The sequence below is a fragment of the Phascolarctos cinereus genome, unplaced genomic scaffold, assembly GCF_003287225.1.
Source record: "Phascolarctos cinereus isolate Bilbo 61053 unplaced genomic scaffold, phaCin_HiC Scaffold_5;HRSCAF=322, whole genome shotgun sequence".
NCBI lineage: Eukaryota > Metazoa > Chordata > Mammalia > Diprotodontia > Phascolarctidae > Phascolarctos > Phascolarctos cinereus.
The window spans coordinates 291,189,404-291,210,472 of NW_027555958.1; the positions used below are offsets into that span (position 1 = coordinate 291,189,404).

Genomic DNA, 21,069 nt, shown 5'->3' on the forward strand with positions numbered 1-21,069 from the left:
ATTACACCTCCATATCCAACTTCCCTGACCCTAAAAACAAATACTTAGTTTCAGTTTACCTAAGACCACCTGAATCACTTATGCTTAGCAGGGCACACAGGGACCTCTCTCCCAAACCCTACATCTCCAGCCAGGTATTAACAGGATTCTTTGGCTCTTGACAAATTATGTTTATAAAATAGAGGTTAGTTATTACAATCCCAAGAACAATAAGAAAATCCAACAGTTCTTCCATCTATCAGTGAAACCTACCTGGTTTAAGATCATAGTGAATGATGGGAGGTTTGATTTCATTTAAGTACTTTAAAGCATTCACAATCTGCATAATAATGGATCGGGCCTCTTTTTCTGACATTAACTTGTGCTGTTTAAGGTAGAAGTCCAGATCATTTCCCTCACAGTACTCTAACACTGTACAAAATCTAAAGGTAAAGAAATAAAAGGAAAACATTTATAAATATTTAACATTTCAATTCAATTCAAACACTAAATGATTAGTAGTAAAGTAAAATCATCTATTAAGACTTTTCTACAATTCAGAAGAATGGCTTCTCACTCCTTCTTCCATTTCTTCCCTCCCTTTCCTTGCCATTTCTTTGCTCATCACAAACCACAAGCCACCTATATTTTTATAGGAAGACTAACTTACAGAATCCTCAGGTCAAGAACGACCACAATCAAAGACATTGGACTCTTGATTCTGCTCCGAGGACTTCTCTGCAAGAAATTTTGCCTTGCCCACCTCTTCTGAACAGAGAGTCTAGGAATGTTTACATTGCCTGGACTCAAGAACGTTAATGCCTATGAACAAGACATTATTTGGCAGAGGTTCTTTCATAGATGCAGATAATTTCAGAGCATAAATATGGAAGTATGTGCATCTCTCACTGTTTTGAAGAACCTGATTTTTATCTTCAATAACACTGAGAGAGTGAATTTGGTTAAGCGGAAAAGGCAATGGATTAGGAATCAGGTAACCTGGGTTGTAGTGGTACCAGTTTGGCCAATAACATGACTATGTGACGCTAAATGAGTCACATTGAGTCTCAGTTTCCTTGTTTATAAAATGAGGGGCTGAGAGCAGATGAAGAGTATATGAACTTGAAATTGATATTAGTCACAATAACCTTGAATCTATGTCTAAAACAACCAGCCACAAAGCAGGATAAGAGAATTTCAGCATAATATGTAAAAAAACATGTCTTACTGATGCTTCTAAGACGGTACAATCAAAGCTTAGGAATTTTTCATTTCAAAATTTACACAATGTGGTGTTACTTCAGACAACTAACTTCTGGAATACATGAAAGGTATCTAGGTGTCTACAACAAATCAACCTAAAATGTTCCTGTATCTTAAGGAGTTATTTTTAAAAATCAGACAGGACATGGTAAGTACAAGACTACGATCAGTTAACGATTCATTTTATAAGCATTCAAAATTATCTCACTTGGTTGTTACAAATGAGATAATGTATATAAACTTGAAAGTATATATTTCAGTTATTACTATTATTCTCTTCTTAATGGCACAGCCTATCCATCAAATACTTACTAAGCACCTACTACAGGCTAGACACTGGATTATGCAATGAGGATATAAATACAAACGTGAGATAATCTGAGTCCTTAAGGGGATTACATTCTACAACAGGGAGTAGACAAGTAAATATAGCGGTGTGAAAGCGAGGTAGGCAGGGAAAGGAGATGGAAGTGGTCACTAACAAAAAGTGGAATCAAGAAAGCCCTTTTGAAGAATGTCACAGCTGAGCTGAGCTGAGCTTTAAAAGGAGCTAAGTAGATATGAAGAAGAGCAGTTCAGGCAGGGTGGAAAATCCAGTACAAATGCAGCATGCATGAGGGGGAATAATGTGGAAGAGTGTAGAAACAATGTAAATAAATAATATGAAGGACGTTCAATGCCAAATGGTGTATTTTAACTCTAAAGGCAATGCATGGACAGCCACTGAAGCTTCTTAAGTAATGACATGGTCAGACCTACTCTGTGTGAAAGATGAATTTGAAAAAGAAAATGGATTTAGAGACCACTTGGGGGATGGGGAAAGGGAAAGAACCGTAATACTCCAGGAAGTGAAGGCCAGTATTAGGGTAGTTGTATGAATAGAGAAGGGAATCGTGGATCTGAGAGATGCTGAGGATCCAACAACTGAATGGATTCAGGGGGTGAGGGAGAGTGAAGAGTTGAGGATGACACCTAGGTTGCTAGTCTGAAGTTCATAGTAAATGGAACAATGGTGGTTTGCTTGACAGAAATAAGAGAAATCAGTAGAAACAGATTTAGAGGGAAATAATGATTTGAGTTTGATACATATAAGTTTGGGATGCCTGTGAAATATCCAGATGGAAATGACAAGCAGGGAAAAATGAATATGTAGACTTGGGAGTCATCTGAATAGAAATGATATTTGAATCCACATGAGCTGATAAAAACTCACCAAGACAAGTAAATCCACACTTATAGAGCAGGATATAGATGAAGAACCCGCAAAGGACACTTGACCCCTCCCTCATTTGATAGGTAAAGGGGTAAAAAACCCCTACTGTGGCAAAGCAGTGCCATAAAAAATCAAAAATGGAAAGAATATTCAGAAAGAAAAGGGGTTAACATTGTCACAAAAAATGAGGACTGAGAAAATGTCACTAAACTTAACAATAAAGAAATCACTAGTGTTGTTCTAGAAGGCAAGTTTCAGTTGCATAGGAGGGACAGAAAACAGACTGCAAAGAGTTGGGAAGTGAGTGGGAAGCGAGAAAGTGGACACCGGGCATAAATAACTTTTTCTAGGAGTCTGGTCTGTAAAAGGAAGAAGAAATGTAGGTCAAGTGAAGATTTTTTGTTGCTGTTGTTTTAAAAGTTTTGGTAAGACTGGGGCGTGTTTGAAGATAATGGAAGGAGAACATGACAATTAGGGAGAAAGGGGATAATTGAAGGAGTAAACATCTGGAGCTAGGATCAAGGATGCAAGTAAAGCAATTGGTCTTAGCAAGGAGGACTAACCTTTTCCTCTAAGGTGATTTCAAATGTAAAGCTGGGGATAAGATGGAGCTTGTGAACAGATGTCCTCAATTTTTTCTATCCCAGGTTATAAAAGTACGGTACATATTTATGAGAGTCATGCACTTAGACTTTCATAAACAATAACTGATATAATAATTCAACAAAATATGAGAAACTCTCAGATTTCAGCACAACTGTCCTAAAATGTAGGCTGCAAAAAATATTCCCTTTTAATCTCTACAAATGTCATATCACTTTTTAAATTTATGTTCTTATGCATTTGTTGCTCTAGGGAAAATTACTTATGAACATAATTCAAGAGCAAAATGACCCCATAGTCTCACAGAATCAATTCAACTTCTTACATTAAAAGGAACAGAGATATAGATGCTCCAAAATGATAATCCAAAATTTACATATGGTCCTGAAATTTGTTTTTGAACTTGTATTTTAGTGTGGGGAAACTTAATGTTCTAGGGCTTTACTTTAAATAAAGTTTAAAAAAAAAGTCAAAAAGTCACAGTGTGCCACAGACATGCTACAGGAGGAAAAGGAATGTAATTCAGGTTCCCCTAATTTATACCTTCCTAACCCAATATTTCTCTGTAACTGACTTAATGATGGGAAAAGACTACTCTGCAACAGGGTCAAGAAATGCCTAGTCTCAAACCTTTCCTGGAGACATGGTGGGGTATCCAATCTGTACCTCTGGATTCTGGGCTGCAGGGCACAGGATAATCCTGTTTTGTTCCTTACAGGCACAGTATAGTCCTGAAGACCCCTTGGGAAGACTACCTTCAGTTTCTATGGAAAGACCCAGAGAAGAGAGACTTGAGATGAAGAAAGACAACTGAATTTGGGGAAGGAGAATGCTTGGAAAAATTGAGAACATGAAAATGAATAATCTCAAAGTCCTGATTTGACCTCGGGCTTTGGTGAAAGAAGGTTGAAGAAGGAATAGCAGGATCAAGGAGTAATGAACTGAAGACAAAGCCTCAAGCAGAAGGACTGAAGGAAAAGGAAAAGAAGGTAACTAGCAAGGCAAGTTAAAAGAAAAGGTAAATGGAAAAAAACTGGAGGGTAAAGCAAATTAGCAGGGTAGACTGATAGGCGGGACAAAGTGGTGAAACAGAAGGGGATGGTTGTGAGGGAGATGGGGGTTGGGGTGTTGTAGCTTTGAATGAGTTGTTGATATTTTAAAAAAGGAAGATGGCTTAGACTGTCAAACTATTAAGAATGAAAAATGTCCTTAAAGGATTGAGCCAGGAGTTTAGAATGAGATATAAAAAATCACAAATGATATAAAAACATCAACAACTGCCCAATAATGAAAATCTCTATCAAGATGGACAACAGAGCTTGTATCGGGTATTACATGTTTGTATTTCTGCCATAGTCAACTGAACATTATTTTATCTGCTCCACAGTTCTTCCTCCTAGAAGAAGTGAAGGGACTCTAGGAACATCACTGCACACTCCAGAGTGTTAAGGGCAATGAAGTATTCCCAAAGGAAAGAGAAACAGGGCTTCAATGGGGAGAGAAAAAAGAGGTCAAAGATAGAAGAGGGGAAAACTTGACTTATGTGGAATTTAGAGAATGGAAGTGTCTGTCACATGATGAAGGGAAAGAAAAGGAAAGTTGTACATTTAGAACTAAAAATATTTTTATTCCTAAAAAGGAGGAAGTTGAGTGCTCTGAGGAAGATGTAGCCGCCTGTGCTCCTCTAAGGAATTATATAGTAATCCTATAGAGCTATACAGTGAGAGATAATCCAGTAAGCATCAGAGGACGAAAAGAAGAATGACAGTAGTTGGTGATCTCCTATTTATGGGATACTGAGGAAATGTATATTGATATGAAAACAACAGAAATGTCTACTGTCTTTATGGGGCAGATATCCAAGACAAAACAGAACCTTTTAAATCACATTAAAATGAGTAACTATTATCCACTTCTGGTAATTCATGAAGGATAGGTAGAAACCAAATAAGTATTGCCAAAGACTGTGAAATCATGGCCAAAAATTGAAGACCACTGACTGAGAGGGATGCAGAAAAGAAAAACTGCTTTGTGAAGTGAATATCTGGCTAGGAAGACACTGGCTTAAAATCCAGGAATAATGTGTCTTTTAGATCGTTCCCAACTCTAAATCTCTGTGATTGTGTGACCTTTGCAGCATATGTGAGCTGAAGCAGATTCCTAGGGAGATCACCAGTAAGGATCTGGTCAGGCCCAGGGTCTCTATTATATAGTAGTCTGGTCCAGATCAGAATTATCAGGGCAATGTCCAAAGATTTTTAGAAAGCCTCTAAACCAAGTATGCAACATTAATATAACAATTATCACAGAAACATACCCTTTTCATTTGTGTTATATTTATGTTCATTGCCCCAGTGAAAACTCATATCTTTGATTAGAATTACAGAACTTCAGAGTTGGAAGGGACCTCAACGACCATCTAATCCAACCCATAAGCAAAAAAAAAAAAAAAGAAAGCCCATTGTAATATACCCAATATCCAGTGTCTACTTAAAGACCTCCAAGGACGGGTAATCCACCACCTCTTGAGGTAACCTCTTCAGTTTCTGCAGTGTTTTCCATAGTTCCTTATTTAGAAGCCAACAATGGCTCTTTGTAATTGTATTGCACAATTTGCATCGTAAGGAAGTTTTCTTACACTGAGCTAAAATTTGCCTCTCTGGAATCCACTGATACTGGTTCTGTTCTCTGGAACCTAAGAGAACAACTCTTAACTACAGTTCCATGTGACAGCCCTTCAAATACATGAAAGCAGTATCCTTTGTTTCCCTTTCCCTCCTACCCCACCCCCCCAGGGCTTCTCTTCTCTGGGCTAAGCATTCCCAGTTCCTTCAACTGTTGCTTATATGACACACACTCAAGTCCCTTTACCACTCAACTAGCCATCCCCCAGTTTATTCATGTCTGGACTATGGTGCTCAGAACTGAAAACAATACTCCAGGTGAAGTCTGACAAAAGCAGAATAAAATGGGACTTTCCTCTCTATTCCTGGAAGCTATGTTTCTTTTAATGTAGTACAAGAACACATTAGCTTTTTGGGTAGCCACATTATACTGAACTTGCAGTCTACTAAAACTCTTAGAAATTTATCAGAACAACTGTTCTCTATCCAACTCCCTAACCCCATCTTGCACTGGTGAAGATAATTTTTTAGATGCAAGTATCAGACTCTTACTGGATTCTTTTTGGAAGTTGACTGTAATCCAGTGTGTTAACTATCCCTCCCAGCTTTGTGTTGTCTTCAAATACGATGAGCACGCCATCTATGCCTTTATCCAAGTCATTAATAAAAACCTTAAAGAGCACAAGGCAGAGAAACCTGAGGCATTTCACCAGAGAACTAACTAAATCAAAACTAAACCATGAATGACTGAGTCTATCTAGCCATGCAACCGTTCTGAATCCATCTAATTTGTGTTATCATATCATGAAGGTCTTGCCATCTTCTCCACAAATACAGTATGAAATACACTATCAAACACTTCGCTAAAATCTAGGTAAACTATACACACAGCATTCCTCTCATCTACTATTTTAATAATCCTGTCAAAAAAAGGAAATAAGGTTAGTCTGGAATGACCTATTCTTCTTGAAGTCAATGATGGCTCTTTGTAATCACTACTTTCTTTTCTAGATATTCTCCAATGATCTGCTTAATGATCTATCTTAGAGTTTTCCCAGGAACTGAAGTCAAGCTCATTGGCTTGAGGAGCAATGGAGTTTCTTCAGGGTTTTTAAGGCTGACCCCAAAGTGGGCAAAGCTAACATATATTCACTGGCATAGGTTGTTTGGCCCCAAAGTATGCAATTAATTAGTATGGAATCACTTCCTCATAATACTAATAGGCTTAGTTTTGAGGGTTACTGGGCTGTAATAGTCTTCCTATTCAACACTAGAAATGCTTGTGGCATGGTCCTAGAAAATTATGGGGACTGTCTACATATCTGGGACAGTACTTACGAGTCAGTATCAAGTGAAAAGTAGTCATATAGCTTAACTATCCGAGGATGATCCAGTTCTTTGTGAATTCGGTATTCCCTACATGCGTGCCTACAAATGAAACAGAGAATTAACAAGTTATGGTTCTTTACTTGTATTTCAGGGCTATTTTCTAAGTATATCACTGAATCAACCAAAGCAAAAACAAAAACAAAAAAAATCACTCATTTACCCCCTCTGTCTGCACCTGCTCCCTTTAATCCTCTGACTTCATTTATCTGACTCCTGCAATATAGACATACAGAAGAAGGGGAAACTCTCCTCAAAGATACTTAAATATGATGTCTGCCATATGGAATTTTGCCTAAATCAGGCTCATTTTCTGAAATGTCACAACAGTTTGAAAAGTTTCTGATGTCTTATTTTGTCAGCCTAAAGAACTGAAAATTGAAGTTTGCTAAAAAGAGGCATTTTTCATATAAATTTAGCCCTTGATTTAGTAGAAATACTTCTAAACATAAGCCAATTTCATATGGTACAGACAAAGGGCAAAAGATTCAGAGGTTGTGCCACACAAAGTCCTTGCTACTTTGCTACAGGAGAGATATGTTTGGTAGCATTTCAAATCACATTTCAAAGTACCACTTGAAGGTGTTTTGCATCATTTGAAACTAACCTTAGACTTCAGATCTAATTGTACTGCTTAGTCTATGAGCCAGTCAAATCTAAGAATGTTGTTACTCACAATTATATTTCTACCACTGAATCTTGGATCCCAAGGATAAATATAAAAATAAATTGGCTGACAACATTCTTCTTGTTTTTTATTTTTGCTTTACTCTGTATTTGTAAAGGGAAATATATTTAGAGTCTCAAAAACAATTGCTTTTATCTGGGCCTTTGGATAAGGCATACTTTTGATTGACATGCAATGACTGTGATTTTCTTTACAAATTTCCCTACTATATAGTTGTTTAAAAATCATTTTTGGAATGTAATGCATAACAATCTATAAATAATTTTCTTCTGTACTCCCAATTCTAAATTTATTTTCATAATTCCTAAAAAAAATCATTCTCAGGATAAACTCTAACTCTCCCCAAATGTCTTCATTCATTTTTATCTCTTTTGCCTACTTCAATCCCAAGCTTCACATTTCTACGCTCAGTGCTACTCCATTTGGGTCATATACCTTACAAATGTGTTACTCTGGTACAAATAGTACTAGAAAAAAGTTTGATTTTACAAATCAGGGAATTTTAGGGATTTAGGGAAAAATAATTCAAAGCCTATATCCTACAGAATATGTCAATAATGCTCCCCCCCATTACATGTGAATCTTTTTTTTTTCCATTTTCAATACTGATATTTTTCTTATTTATTATCATTAGAGAATGACAACACTATCATAATAGACACTTTCTACAATTATTAAGAGAGGTCTTTCACTTCACGGTTAGGAGTTAGTTTAAAAATTAAGCATTCTATAGAGACTATGGCAAAATGTCCAGTATGGATCTCCTTTAGAGTTCAAGGCAGCTTACAGTATTTTGCCAAGACTTCTGGTAAAGAAAAATTAAATTTTGGAAGGTATTATAATTTCAGATTTATGAGGATTACTTGGATATCATTTAGTATGTTATAACAAAACATAACAATGGTTCCTGAGACAAGAAAATAGGATTTCAGAAGAATCACTAACTCTGCTCAAGCTCCCTGTCATAACGGGGATTAGAACACTCTGGCATATATAGCAGCTACTCATGACCCTAGTTTTTCCTAAGTCTCCTCACTCTTTGGCTATGCCTAACAAACTGGGAATAAGAACACCTGAGTGCCCCTGCTTGCATATTTTCCTTCTTTCATGTCTTAGTTACAAACTAGGGTGAAAATAGTTACTCAAAATAAATGGAATAACTGCTTGAAGTTTTGCTTTGAAGAGCTTAATTCAAGAAGCCTGCTGTTCAATCCCTTCATAAATCCAGGAGCTAAAGGTAACAATTATACTTATTTTCCCTAGTATCTTGATTTACAAGATACTACAGATGCTGAGATTTTCTTTGACTAAACTCTAAGTGTTTTAGCCTTTAGGGCCATACCAAGATTGGGCCCCAGAGTCAACTGATAAAGAATGACCAAGGTAAGTAAATGATACATATCATCACCCAAAGAACACAAAAGAAAAATGGATCAGAAAGGTATTTTTAGTCGGTAGAAAATAACAATGACAATCTGTTCTGATACCCTCAAGCACTGTGGAATCTTAGAACTGCATGTGGCCTCACTCATAATTGGTCAGAAGAATACATAGTTCTAGTCTCTGATTTATCCTCAGTATCCATTGATAAATACATATTTAGCCAGTGGAATGTATTTATTTATGTGACATGTGCTTTCAATGGAATGGCTCATCAAAATCACCTGGGCTACATCTGCCTTCCTAGGATACGCTGGAGGCTGGATGCATTCAAGCAGGATGTAAAAAAGGGTGGACTCTGTGCATCAAAGTAAGTGTGGTGACACAACTACTTTGATAGATCCATAGGTTTCACAAGCCACCTCAAATATCACTGTTACTTTTCTAGTGCTTCATTTACCACTACAAAGCAGAAATGTTTATACAAAAAACCTGACCTGTCAAAGGCAGCTTTCTGTTAGTGTTCAGCACCTACTGTCAGTGTTTTGTCTAGTTTAATATACCACCAAATTTTAAATGTTAAATCTGATAGGCAGTCTAACAACAAATTAAATCTGCCTAATCTCCAAAGCAAAACTAATTTACAATGTCTCCAATCTTGTAGAAAGAAAGAGAAAACAGCCAGAGCCTGACACTAAAGGAACAAAGAATTACAAGATTTAATACATAACAACTAACTTGAAAAGATCATACTAATACCGTTCCCTCAGGCCCCCATTTTAGTGTGGTATACTCCCCTCGAAAGAAAAGAACCAAAAGATTAACAGGATACAAACCTTCACTAAGTCACCAACATAAAGCATTCAATCTACTGTACTGTTTGTCACTATACAGAATCACAGGATCACGGACAATGAAGATAAGTAGTTGCTTCAAATGCATTACTATAATGGCATTAAAGGCACAGATCCTATAATATAGCTTCTCTGTATATATCTGCTTCCTCATGGTCCCATTCATTTGCCTTTGAACAGCAGACAGGGTACCTCCCATCTACTCTGACTGTATCTTGAATGTATAAAATTATTTACACCTTGTATCCTCCATTAGAATGTGAGATCCTTGAGAACAAGGACTGCTTTTTGCCTTTCATTATATCCCCCTGTGCTTAGCACAGTGCGTAGCATATATTAAGCAGGCAATGCTTGCTGACTGACTGGAGCTTCTGATGATTGAATGACTTAGAAAGAGAAATCTGTCCCTAGAAAGTTCACTTACTTGTGGTAATTCTCCTTTTTTTCATCTCTCCAGTTTTTATTTAACTGGTGAATTTTCACAGCTACATATCTCTGTTCTGTTAAATCGAATGCCTACAAAGAGAAGGAAATTTAGATCATATTCTGGCAGAGAAATTCAAACCAATTCTACAGGCAGGGGCAACTAACTTGAAGCTCTTGTTTTTCACTTCAATATAATTAAAGATCCAAAATATTTAAATGACTCTGGCAGCAGACGGCACCTCATTATAATACCCATTTATTTCAGAAGAGCCTCCAACTACTTTAAATTTCTGATCTGATAATTCAGAACTATCCAAACATAATAGCATCACATGATCTAGAAAACACAAACATCACATAAACCACGAATGGACAACTCATAATCAAATGGTTATTGTCAAACAACCCTTGAGAGAGCTAAAACTGGGATGTCAAGTGCTCAAATAGTTATTCCTCTATCACTCTTATGAAGCTGGGGAATGAAAAATACTACCCATTAGGCAACAAACAGAATAGAATATTCAATCATTAAATGTCCTCTCTCAGCACAGTTCCTTGAGGTAAGATTATCTGGAAAATGATTCTACAATTTGTTAACCATTATTGAGGTAAGAGACAGAAAGGACAGAGACCAACCCTACCCCTTCAGATCACATCATAAAATAAAGACTAAAGAAGCAGCTTTAAAACCCTTAAACTACAAGTAAGTTTGACTCAAACACTGTCTAGGAGCAACTGGTACTATGGCTCTTCTCTAGGATTGCTAAGAGAGGAAAGGCATACTTCCACCAACAAATGGCCCTGTTGATGAGTTTAGAATTAACAAGAAGGTTTCACATCATAAAGTGAGAAGTATATGTGACCTCTCACTATCTTAATAGATGTGATCCTGCAAATCACACTTTAGAATCCGAAATCATTTGCACAAGGGAAGTTCTCTCTCCTACAAGTAGGGAATCCTACAATATTCCTTGTAAGGTATGACTAATGATTCATTAGTATCTGTTTTGCAAATTCAGATTTAATATAATAGTTTTTCTCTAAATAGGACCTATGTAAAGCTCTCAGAAGTGTTGCCTAGCATTAGGTAATTACATGCTAGCAATTCTTACTTTCTGCCACTTTGCCTTTCAGTACTATGCACACTTTGTACTACCTAGTAACGGCCTATAAAAGCACTGGTACCATCTTTTAACTGTCCAAGTAGTGGCTCTTGGCAATGTCCCGATAGAAGAAAACTGTAAACGTGAACTATGTTGATCCATTTTAAGTATCATACGAAGGGAAAATGAAGGCGGTACCCATAAATAAAAAAATTTTTGATAAATCAATACAAGTAATTAAAAAAACCCTTCTACTTTGAAACCTTCACGATAACTTATGTAAAGCCTACAGTATACTATATTACATATGTTATTATTATACTATGTTATAAAGTAATATAGCATTAAGTGGGGGGGTTTTAGGCTTTAGAAATTATTTACCTGATTATATTAATGCCCATTTGCACAGCAAATTACAACCAAGTAAAACATCACTTGGTTGTCTTAAATGTTGGCTCTGGCCAAATGTAAACATCAAAAGTTAACCATTTTAAGGTTCAGTGAGTTTTTCAGTTTGAGTGCTTCCCATATCTACCAAGTTCTTCCATATAGCTAGGCATCAAGAATATATATCACCACAAAAAAAGTTATCTACAGTTGTTGGAAAGCACTTGTGAAACACTAAAAATCTGACTTTGATGATCTTGACAGGAAGAAGAAAAAAAATCAAAGAACTAGTTCCAACTTCACAATTATTTGCTAAGATCAAACATTAACAATGGCTTTCCTCCTATAGACCTAGATTTATTAGTGAAGACTTAGAGGGGAAAGAATATCTGAGTGAGGATTTTTAAAATTTCCCAATGTTCAATGCCAGCCATTCTGTTTTGGAGTCAAACATCATTTTAATACAATATTAAGTAACATTTGATATAGTATCCATGATGCTCACAGGTGCTTTGCCTGCTCAAGATATTTGAACAGTTCTTGGCTAATGACCCATTATAAACGTTTGGCCAAATCAAGTATTTAGTAATGTATCTATAGGCACAGTGGTCCTGTGACAAGAGAGGCTCAATTAACCTGCTTTGCATCAAGACACACTAAATGTGAGGGCTAGTGAGCAATATGATTCAGAAAGATTAAAGTCTGGTCAAAATAAAGAACTTGATTTTTAGATCAGAACTGCCTATGAAGCATTCTTGAAGTTTCTGTTCATGTACCAAAAACCTGATGTTAACTGTCTGATTTCACTATTTAAAAAATTCTCCAAGTAGGCAGGACATTTATTTAATTTTAGTTTAGCCATCATTTACAGTGGCCAAGTTCCCAACACTTACCTTGTAAACTTCACTGAAACCGCCTCTACCCAATAGATGTAACAACAAGTATCTGTCATTTAGCGTTGGATGATCTTTAAATCTATGGAAACAAAAATACTGTTACTTCTTGAGGGCAAGAACTATGTAGTCTCCATGCTCTGCAAAATTCACAAAAAATATAATATAGAAGGGGTATTAAATATTAAGTATCTTTTGGAAGCATCTTAATATTTAGCACAAAACTCATTTTTGTAAAGAAATTATAATTCAAAGGACTAGCAAATACCTATATACAATCCTTTGGGGTTGACTCAAAGAGCTACCCAGAACTTATTATGACAAAAAGGGTATCAATGAAATTATATTTTTAAATTTTCAAACAAAGCACTCTGGGAACCTTGAAGCACTACATAAACATCAACTGTTCTCCATTACACATGGAATGCTATTAAAACTGCCTCTTGTTTTTGTTTGTTTGTTTTTTCTAAATAAAATAATCTGATTGAAAAAATAAACAGTCACTGGCAAATAGAAAACAAGAAAAGGTTCCACTTACTACTTTTTATCTTGGAACACTTGGAAACTGGACTGCCCCAAAATGCCTTCCTTATTTAAAAATTATCTGGTTCACTGGTAAAGCAGAGACGCATGAACCAGTAATTGTCATAAAACTCATAGTTTAGAATCAGAAAAAAAATGAGAAAAGGAACAAATTTTAAGTAGAAGCTATTGAATTCTATCATAAACTACATTCCATAACAATTCCAGACCTTGGATTTCTCTAAAAGAAAAGTTAAGTATTTGCCCACAATACTGGTGTGTAGTCAATGACACTGTGTACCCAATGACACTTTTACTTTGTTCACAGAACCACAGAAACTTAGACCTGAGTTAAAAGGTTATGAACGCAGCATGGTACCACTGGCTTTGAGTCAAAAGATCTAAATCCCACCTCCAATACTTCAACTCCCCATGAACTTCTTTGGCACTCAATTTTCTCATTCATAAAATGATGAGATTGGATTAGATGGCCTCTAAGGTCCCCTCTAAGGTCCCCTGATCCTAGCTGAATACCCTCATTTTACAAATAAGGGAAATGGCAGCCAGGGAATCAAGTTAAGGGCAAAGCTTGGTCATATACTCAGGTCTCCTGATTGCCAGAGGAGAGCTCTTTCTGCTGGAATAAGCTGTGTCTGAAAAGCTGCTCATGATCAAGTTACTCTCTATATGACTTATGTGCAAAGTGAACTGTCTATGCTTACCAGCAAAGATGCTCTACTCACCACAAATAAATATGTACATATGACAATTTCTTATCTACCGGTAGCTCTTTAATCAAGTTGTCAAAGCCTATAACAGTCACACCATTTCAGAAATTCCAACTCAATGCCAGAATGTGTACAAACATTCCTAAAAAGTGCTTACTGTGAATTATCTTCATTATGTATCCTTTTTAATTCCCTGATATGTAGATTTCTAACTCTCTCTAGCCTTTCCAGCTCTGCCTGGATTTCTGCTTCCTCCTGAAATGAAATTAAAAGGAAAAGATAACTTAGAACTGTAAGTACTTTCGTTTTCACAGCCTTTTTAAAAAAAAGTAACCACAGATAAATATTTCACTTATTCTTCAATATAAGATAACAATCTGGTTGGCACAAAGAAAAGAATTACTTCATGAGCCAGACTTTAGTAGGGACTTTAGCTCCCCCAAGGGAAAAAAAATCTGGGCGATTTTTATAAATATTACAGACAAAAATTCAGTCAGTGAGGTTAGACTTAGAACCTTATTTGATGTCACTTCTATCAAAGATCCAATGGCAAAAAAATGGGAACCAAAATATTAAATTAGAAAGTAACTTTTATTATAAGCAACAGCACACATCATAAGCAAATTATTTTAAAGACTCTATGAACAGCTAGTTACTAGATACTGAAGGTGAATTATTCGTATTTTTTAAACACCCACATAAGTCATCAGTAGAATGAGCACACAGAACCTGTGATATTCAGGGAATGATATTAAATCCATTTTCTAGTCTTACTTGCTCAAGAATGAATACAATTGCTGCTACTTTTTTGAAATCAATGAAAGAACTGTAACATAATTTTAAAACCAATATGCTTCTCTGAATACTTAATTTTTACCTTAGGGAACCCTAATGGCAATGGACAGAGTTTATATTAAATTACCACTTATTTCCAGACAATCACTAAACTTTAGAATAGTTCTCAAATGGGACTGAGGATAGGAAACTCAAAAACTAAAATGAATTCATCAGAAGATAAAAAGAAGAGAAGGCATTTTTAAAACTTCAAAAGTAAGATCTTTAGTGTTCCCTGAAACTCTTAATGAATTAATGTGAAACTATGAACACAGTACAGAACTAACTCTTACCTTTTTAAGATGACCTAGTCTGAGTTTAAAGATTTCTTCTTGTTCATGGTATTCAGCTAATGTTAACCTGGGAAAATAAGAAAAGAATTTCCAGTCAGTTGGTTGCCTATAATTATAAAAAATTGTGCCTGTTTACCTGAAAGTAGCAAGATGTATGGCAAAACATATTCAGTTGTGAATAAAATATAATCAGAGGAAGGATTATTATGCAGTTCAGATAGCCTAGGGAAGAAAATTTATAATTTGGAGGTTCAACTTTCAAGTAAAAAGTCTAATTTTATCATATATGAAAATGATGCGGAAAAGTTTCTTGGATCACAGTTCCTATAAAATCAGTCCTATGTCTCATATGCCACTTTTTTTTTGTTTTTTGATATAAATTTATTTATTTTTAGTTTTCAACATTTACTTCCACAAGATTTTGAGTTTCAAATTTTCACCCCATCTCACCCCTCCCCCACCCCAATATGGCATGCATTCTGAATACCCCTTCCCCTAGCCTGCCTTCTCTTCTATCTCTCCCCCACTTCTGTCATCCCCTTCCCCTTCTATTTTCCTGCAGGGCAGGATACACTTCTGTACCCCATTTCTGTATTTCTTATTTCCCAGTTGCATGTGAAAACAATTTTTTTTAAAAAACATGTGTGTTTAAAACTTTGGGTTCCAAATTTTCTCCCTTCCTCCCTCCCCACCACCCATGCTCATTGAAAAGGCAAGCAACTCAATATAGTTATACATGTGCACATGCAAAACACTTCCATAGTAGACATGTTGTGAAAAACTAACTCTATTTCCCTTAATCCTATCCTGCCCCCCATTTATTCTATTCTTTCTTTTGACCCTGTCCCTCCTCAGAAGTATTTGCTTCTGATTACCCCTTTCCCAATCTGCCCTCCTCTCTATCATCCCCTGCTCTCTCCCCTTCCCCCTTATTTCCTGTAGGGTAAGACAGATTTCCATACCCAATTGAATGTATGTTATTCCCTCCTTAAGCCAAATCCTATGAGAATAAGATTCACTGATTCCCCCTCACTTTCCCCCATTTCCCCTCCACTGTAAGAGCCTTTTCTTTTCTGTTTTTTGTGAGATAATTTACCCTTCTACCTCTCCCTTTCTTCTCCTAGATAATCCTCTCATCCCTTAATTTTATTCTCCAGATATGACCCCTTAATCTTCAACTCACCCTGTGCCCTCTATCTATCTATCTATCTATCTATCTATCTATCTATCTATCTATCTATCTATCTTATCTATCTACATACATATAATTTTCCCCCCTCCAACTACCCTAATACTGACAAAGGTGTCATGAGTTATAAATATCATCTTTCCAGGCAGGAATGTAAACAGATCAACCTTAATAAGTCTCTTATGATTTCTCTTTCCTGTTTACCTCTTCATGTTCCACTTGAGTCTTGTTTGAAAGTCAAATTTTCTATTCAGCTCTGGTCTTTCCATCAAGAATGCTTGAAAGTTCTCTATTTCACTGAATGCCCATTTTTTTCCCCTGAAGGATTATACTCAATGATTCTTGGTTGTAATCCTATATCCTTTGCCCTCCGGAATATTATATTCCATGCCCTGCAGTCCTTTAATGTAGAAGCTGCTAAATCTTGTGTTATCCTGATTGTTTCCACAATACTTGAATTGTTTCTTTCTGGCTGCTTGTAATTTTCTCCTTGACCTGGGAACTCTGGAATTTGGCTACAATATTCCTAGGAGTTTTCCTTTGGGATCTCTTTCAGGAGGAGACCGATGGATTCTTTCAATTTCTATTTTGCCCTCTGGTTCTAAAATATCAGGGCAGTTTTCCTTGATAATTTCTTGAAAGATGATGTCTAGGCTTTTTTCTTGATCATGGCTTTCAAATAGTCCAATAATTTTTAAATTCTCTCTCCTGGATCTATTTTCCAGTCAGTTGTTTTTCCAATGAGATATTTCACATTTTTCTATTTTTCATTCTTTTGGATTGTTTACAGTGTCTTGTTCTCATAAAGTCACTAGCTTCCAATTGCTCTATTCTAATTTTTAAGGAAGTATTTTCTTCAGTAAGCTTTTGGACTTCCTTTTCCGTTTGGCCAATTTTTCTTTTTCAGGCATTCTTCTCCTCATTGGCTTTTTGGACCTCTTTTGCCATTTGGGTTAGGCTATTTTTTTAAAGTATTATTTTCTTCAGTATTTTTTGGGTCTCCTTTAGCAAGCTGTTGACTTTTTTTCATGATTTCTTGCATCACTCATTTCTCTTCCCAGTTTTCCTCTACTTCTCTTACTTGCTTCTCAAAATCCCTTTTGAGCTCTTCCAAGGCCTGGGACTGATTCATTTTTCTTGGAGGCTTTGGATGTAGGAGCTTTGACTTGTTGTCTTCTCTTGTATTTTGATCTTCTTTGTCACCAAAGTAAGATAATACAGTCTGACTCTTTTTGCGCTGCTTGCTCATGATCCCAGCCAATTACTTGAGTCTTAAACTCTGTTAAGGTAAGAGTCTGCTTCCAATGTGGAGAATATATTGTCCCAAGCTTGGGGGATTTATACAGCTGTTTTAGAGATACTTGTAGGGAACTGTAAATTTTCAGTTCTTGCAAGGTGGTATGATAAGGGGATGAGGTGTTTAGTCCATTCCTGGCCCGTGCTCTGGTCTATTAGTAACCACAAGCACTCCTTTCAGTACTGGAACTGTGAGGAAGGTTTCCTCTCCTCTGCCACTACAAGCTCCACCGTGCCAGCACTCCTCCTCGCCCCAGGACTGCCGCCCAGAACTGTGACCCAGATCCAAGCACGGGCAAAAGCAAGAGATTCCTGCCTCAGCACTGGCAAAGAGATCCCTGCAATCCCTCTCTGATCAGCCACTGGATTCCCCCTCAGTCTGTGGGCTGGAAGCTCAGGACGCAGCCACTGCCCCAGCGCCCATGCTCTGGCTCTGACCTAGCTCCTCTCTCACTGCAGAAACAGACTTTTCCCACTGACCTTCTAAGCTGTCTTCAGCATTTGTGGGTTGAGAGGTCTGGAAGCCGCCACATCTGCCCGAGATTCAGTCCTCCTGAGGCCTGCTGCAGGTTAGCTGTGGCCTGTGCGCCCATGCCGAACTGCGCTCCTCTCCCAGACCAGCACGATATACCTTTCTGATCAACCATCCAGATTGTCTTGGGCTGGAAATTTGGTTCACTCTGTCTTTCTGTGGGTTCTGCTGCTTTAGAATTTGTTTAGAGCCATTTTTTATAGGCATTTGGAGGGGTTTGGGGGAGAGCTCAAGGAAGTCACTGCTTTCATTCCGCCATCTTGGCTCCACCCCCCGCCGCTTTTGTTAAAAGTATGAAAAGATATCAAATATGTAACTTTCAGAAATTAAAAACCTAAAAAATTTTCAACATGTGCAACAATATTCCAAAAGTTTTGAATATTCTGAGCCACTTATTCATCTCTATCTTGGTACTACATAAAATATCCTAAAGGGATTATTAACACAGGCCAAGCCCTCTTAATATTACAATCTATCACTCCTAACCTCAGTTAAACCCTACTCCTCATTAAATTCATTTTCCATACTTCAAAAATATACATACCCACCAAAAATCAAAGTGGTACACACTTGACTTTTTAGTCATATTCTCAAATGGCAAATTTTTGCATTATAGGAATAAATTAAAAGACAATTGTAACATTTCTCTATTCATTCCCACAAAACCCCATCAATCTAAAACCATCAAAGTAATGCAGGACAGGACGCAGAGCCAAGGCAGCAAAGTAGCAGGAAGCATTACAGCTGAGGTCCCCTCCACAAAACACCAAACAAACCTAAAAAATGCACCAGACCAAATTCTGATGTTGAAATCCAGAAAAAGTGTGACGTTTATCCAGCCTAAGTCAGCATAAGGAGACAGCGAAGCCTGCAGACACTGGCTTTGGAGATGAGATCAGGTCGGGAACATGCTCAGAGCACTCAAGTGCCCATATGGAAGCTGAGCACCAAGGCAAGAAGAGGAGGCCCCTATATCCAGGCACCACTACACCCACAACATTTTAGGAAATGGTGCCAACTTGTCAGTCAATAAACATTTATTAAGCACCCACACTATGCCAGGCATTATGTTAAGTGCTGGGGACACAAATACAAATATTTTGAAAAAGAAAGACAGTCTCTGCCCTTGAGGAACTTACAATCTAATGGGGAAAGACAATACACAAAAGGAAGCTGAAAAGTGGTAATGGGGAGAAGAGGTAACTAGCTCAGGGACTGGAGAAGTTCAAAGTCCAAAAGAATTCAAAATGCAGCCAGGTGGTAAATGAAGCTAGTAGCTTTGTTGCCCACTAGGAAGTCCCAGGTCACAGATCAAGGGCAGCCTAAGAAGAAGGACCTGTGCCCAAGGGTGGCATTCCCAAATCGAGAGGCCTGGGGAAACTTCCGAAGCAAGTAGTAATGAAATGCATCATTCCCAGGAGCAGTGCAGGGTCTTAGTTTCATCTAGGTCAGCTTGCAAAGAAATAACCAGGTCAGAAATAACCAACAAACATCAGGACAGTCCACAATTTTGTCACTCTGAACCAAGTTTTCCAGCTAGTTGATAAGGGATGAGACCAGCAGCATTCCACTGCTGCTTGGATCCAACAACCTACTTGGGGAGAAGGAAAGGGGTGAATTACAATTTTGCCCTGGATTAGACCACTCTAGGAGCACTGAAAATTTATAGGTCCTTAGCCTGTTCTTGAGATCCTGGAATAACACAACATTCAGTGCTCCAAGAAAGTAGCAACAGGACCAAACCAGATACTCTCTCCAAAAGTGCATCAAGGCCCAACCCTAATATCAATTCCAAAGTTAGGAAATGGGCTGGAAGAATGAGCGAAAAGAAAAATAATTTCATTATAAAAAGCAATTATGATGGCAGTGAAGCTAAAAGACACAAACTGAGAAGAAGAAAATGACTCCGAAACACATACAAGCAAAATTTCAGAGAAAATTACAGCTTGGACATAAGGTCAATTAGAATTCCTGGAAAAGATAAAGCAAGAGGTTTGGGTTTTTTTTTTTAAGTTTTTACAAATGAAATGAGAGTGCTTATAGAAAAAAATATAAAAGAAATGAGGGCTATGAAAGAAAAAAGTGAAAAAGCAATTAACAGCTCCGTACAAGAGCTACAAATCATACCCAAGCGACCAACTTCTTGAAATTAGAATGGACCAAATAGAGGCCAATGACTCCGTGAGACAAAAAGAAATATTAAAATAAAGTCAAAGACTTTTTTAAAAAATAGAAGAACATGTAAGGCAAAAAAAACCACTGGTCTAGGAAACTGATCAGGGAGAGGTAATTTAAGAATCATTGAACTATCTGAATGCCATGATCAAAAAAAAGAGCTGAGACATTATACTCAAGGAATCTTTTAAAAAAAACCAAACTGTACTAGCTGTGTGACCCTGGCCAAGTCACTTAACCCCAACTGCCTCACCAAAAAGCAAAAAAACAAAACAAAATAAAATAAAAAACCAAACTGCCCAGATCTCTTAGAACCAGAGAGCAAAGTGGAAACAGAATCTACCAGTCACTTCTTGGAAGAAATCACAAAATGTAAACTCCCAGTAATATCACAGCCAAAACCCAGAGCATCCAAGTTAAAGAAATAACACTACCAGAAGCCAAAAAGAAAGAATTCAAGTACCAAGAAGCCACAGTCAGGATCCCATACAATTGAGCAGCCAGTCACTATGATAAAAGAGCAAAGAGCCTGGAATATCATATTCCAGACTGCAAAGAATACAAACTTATAACCAAGAATAACTTCCAGCAAAACTGAGTATAATGCTACAAGAGGGGGAAATGGACATTTAATGAAATAAAGGACTTTGAAGAATTCCTGAGGAAAAGACCACAGCTACACAGAAATTCTGAAGTTGAAG

At 37.1% G+C, this 21,069-nt stretch overlaps 1 protein-coding gene across 4 annotated transcripts in view; it reads right to left on the reverse strand.

Moving 5' to 3' along the window:
• TLK2 (tousled like kinase 2) overlaps positions 1-21,069 on the reverse strand; it is a 159,440-nt gene that overhangs the window by 22,018 nt on the left and 116,353 nt on the right. For all 4 annotated transcript variants that reach the window (XM_078155945.1, XM_078155946.1, XM_020997511.2 and 1 more), the window contains 6 exons: positions 15,177-15,243; positions 14,207-14,304; positions 12,800-12,881; positions 10,415-10,506; positions 7,021-7,110; positions 253-422 (listed from right to left, as the gene is read on the reverse strand). In XM_078155945.1, coding sequence (XP_078012071.1) covers positions 253-422; positions 7,021-7,110; positions 10,415-10,506; positions 12,800-12,881; positions 14,207-14,304; positions 15,177-15,243 — 599 coding nt within the window. The remainder of the gene's footprint in view (positions 1-252; positions 423-7,020; positions 7,111-10,414; positions 10,507-12,799; positions 12,882-14,206; positions 14,305-15,176; positions 15,244-21,069) is intronic.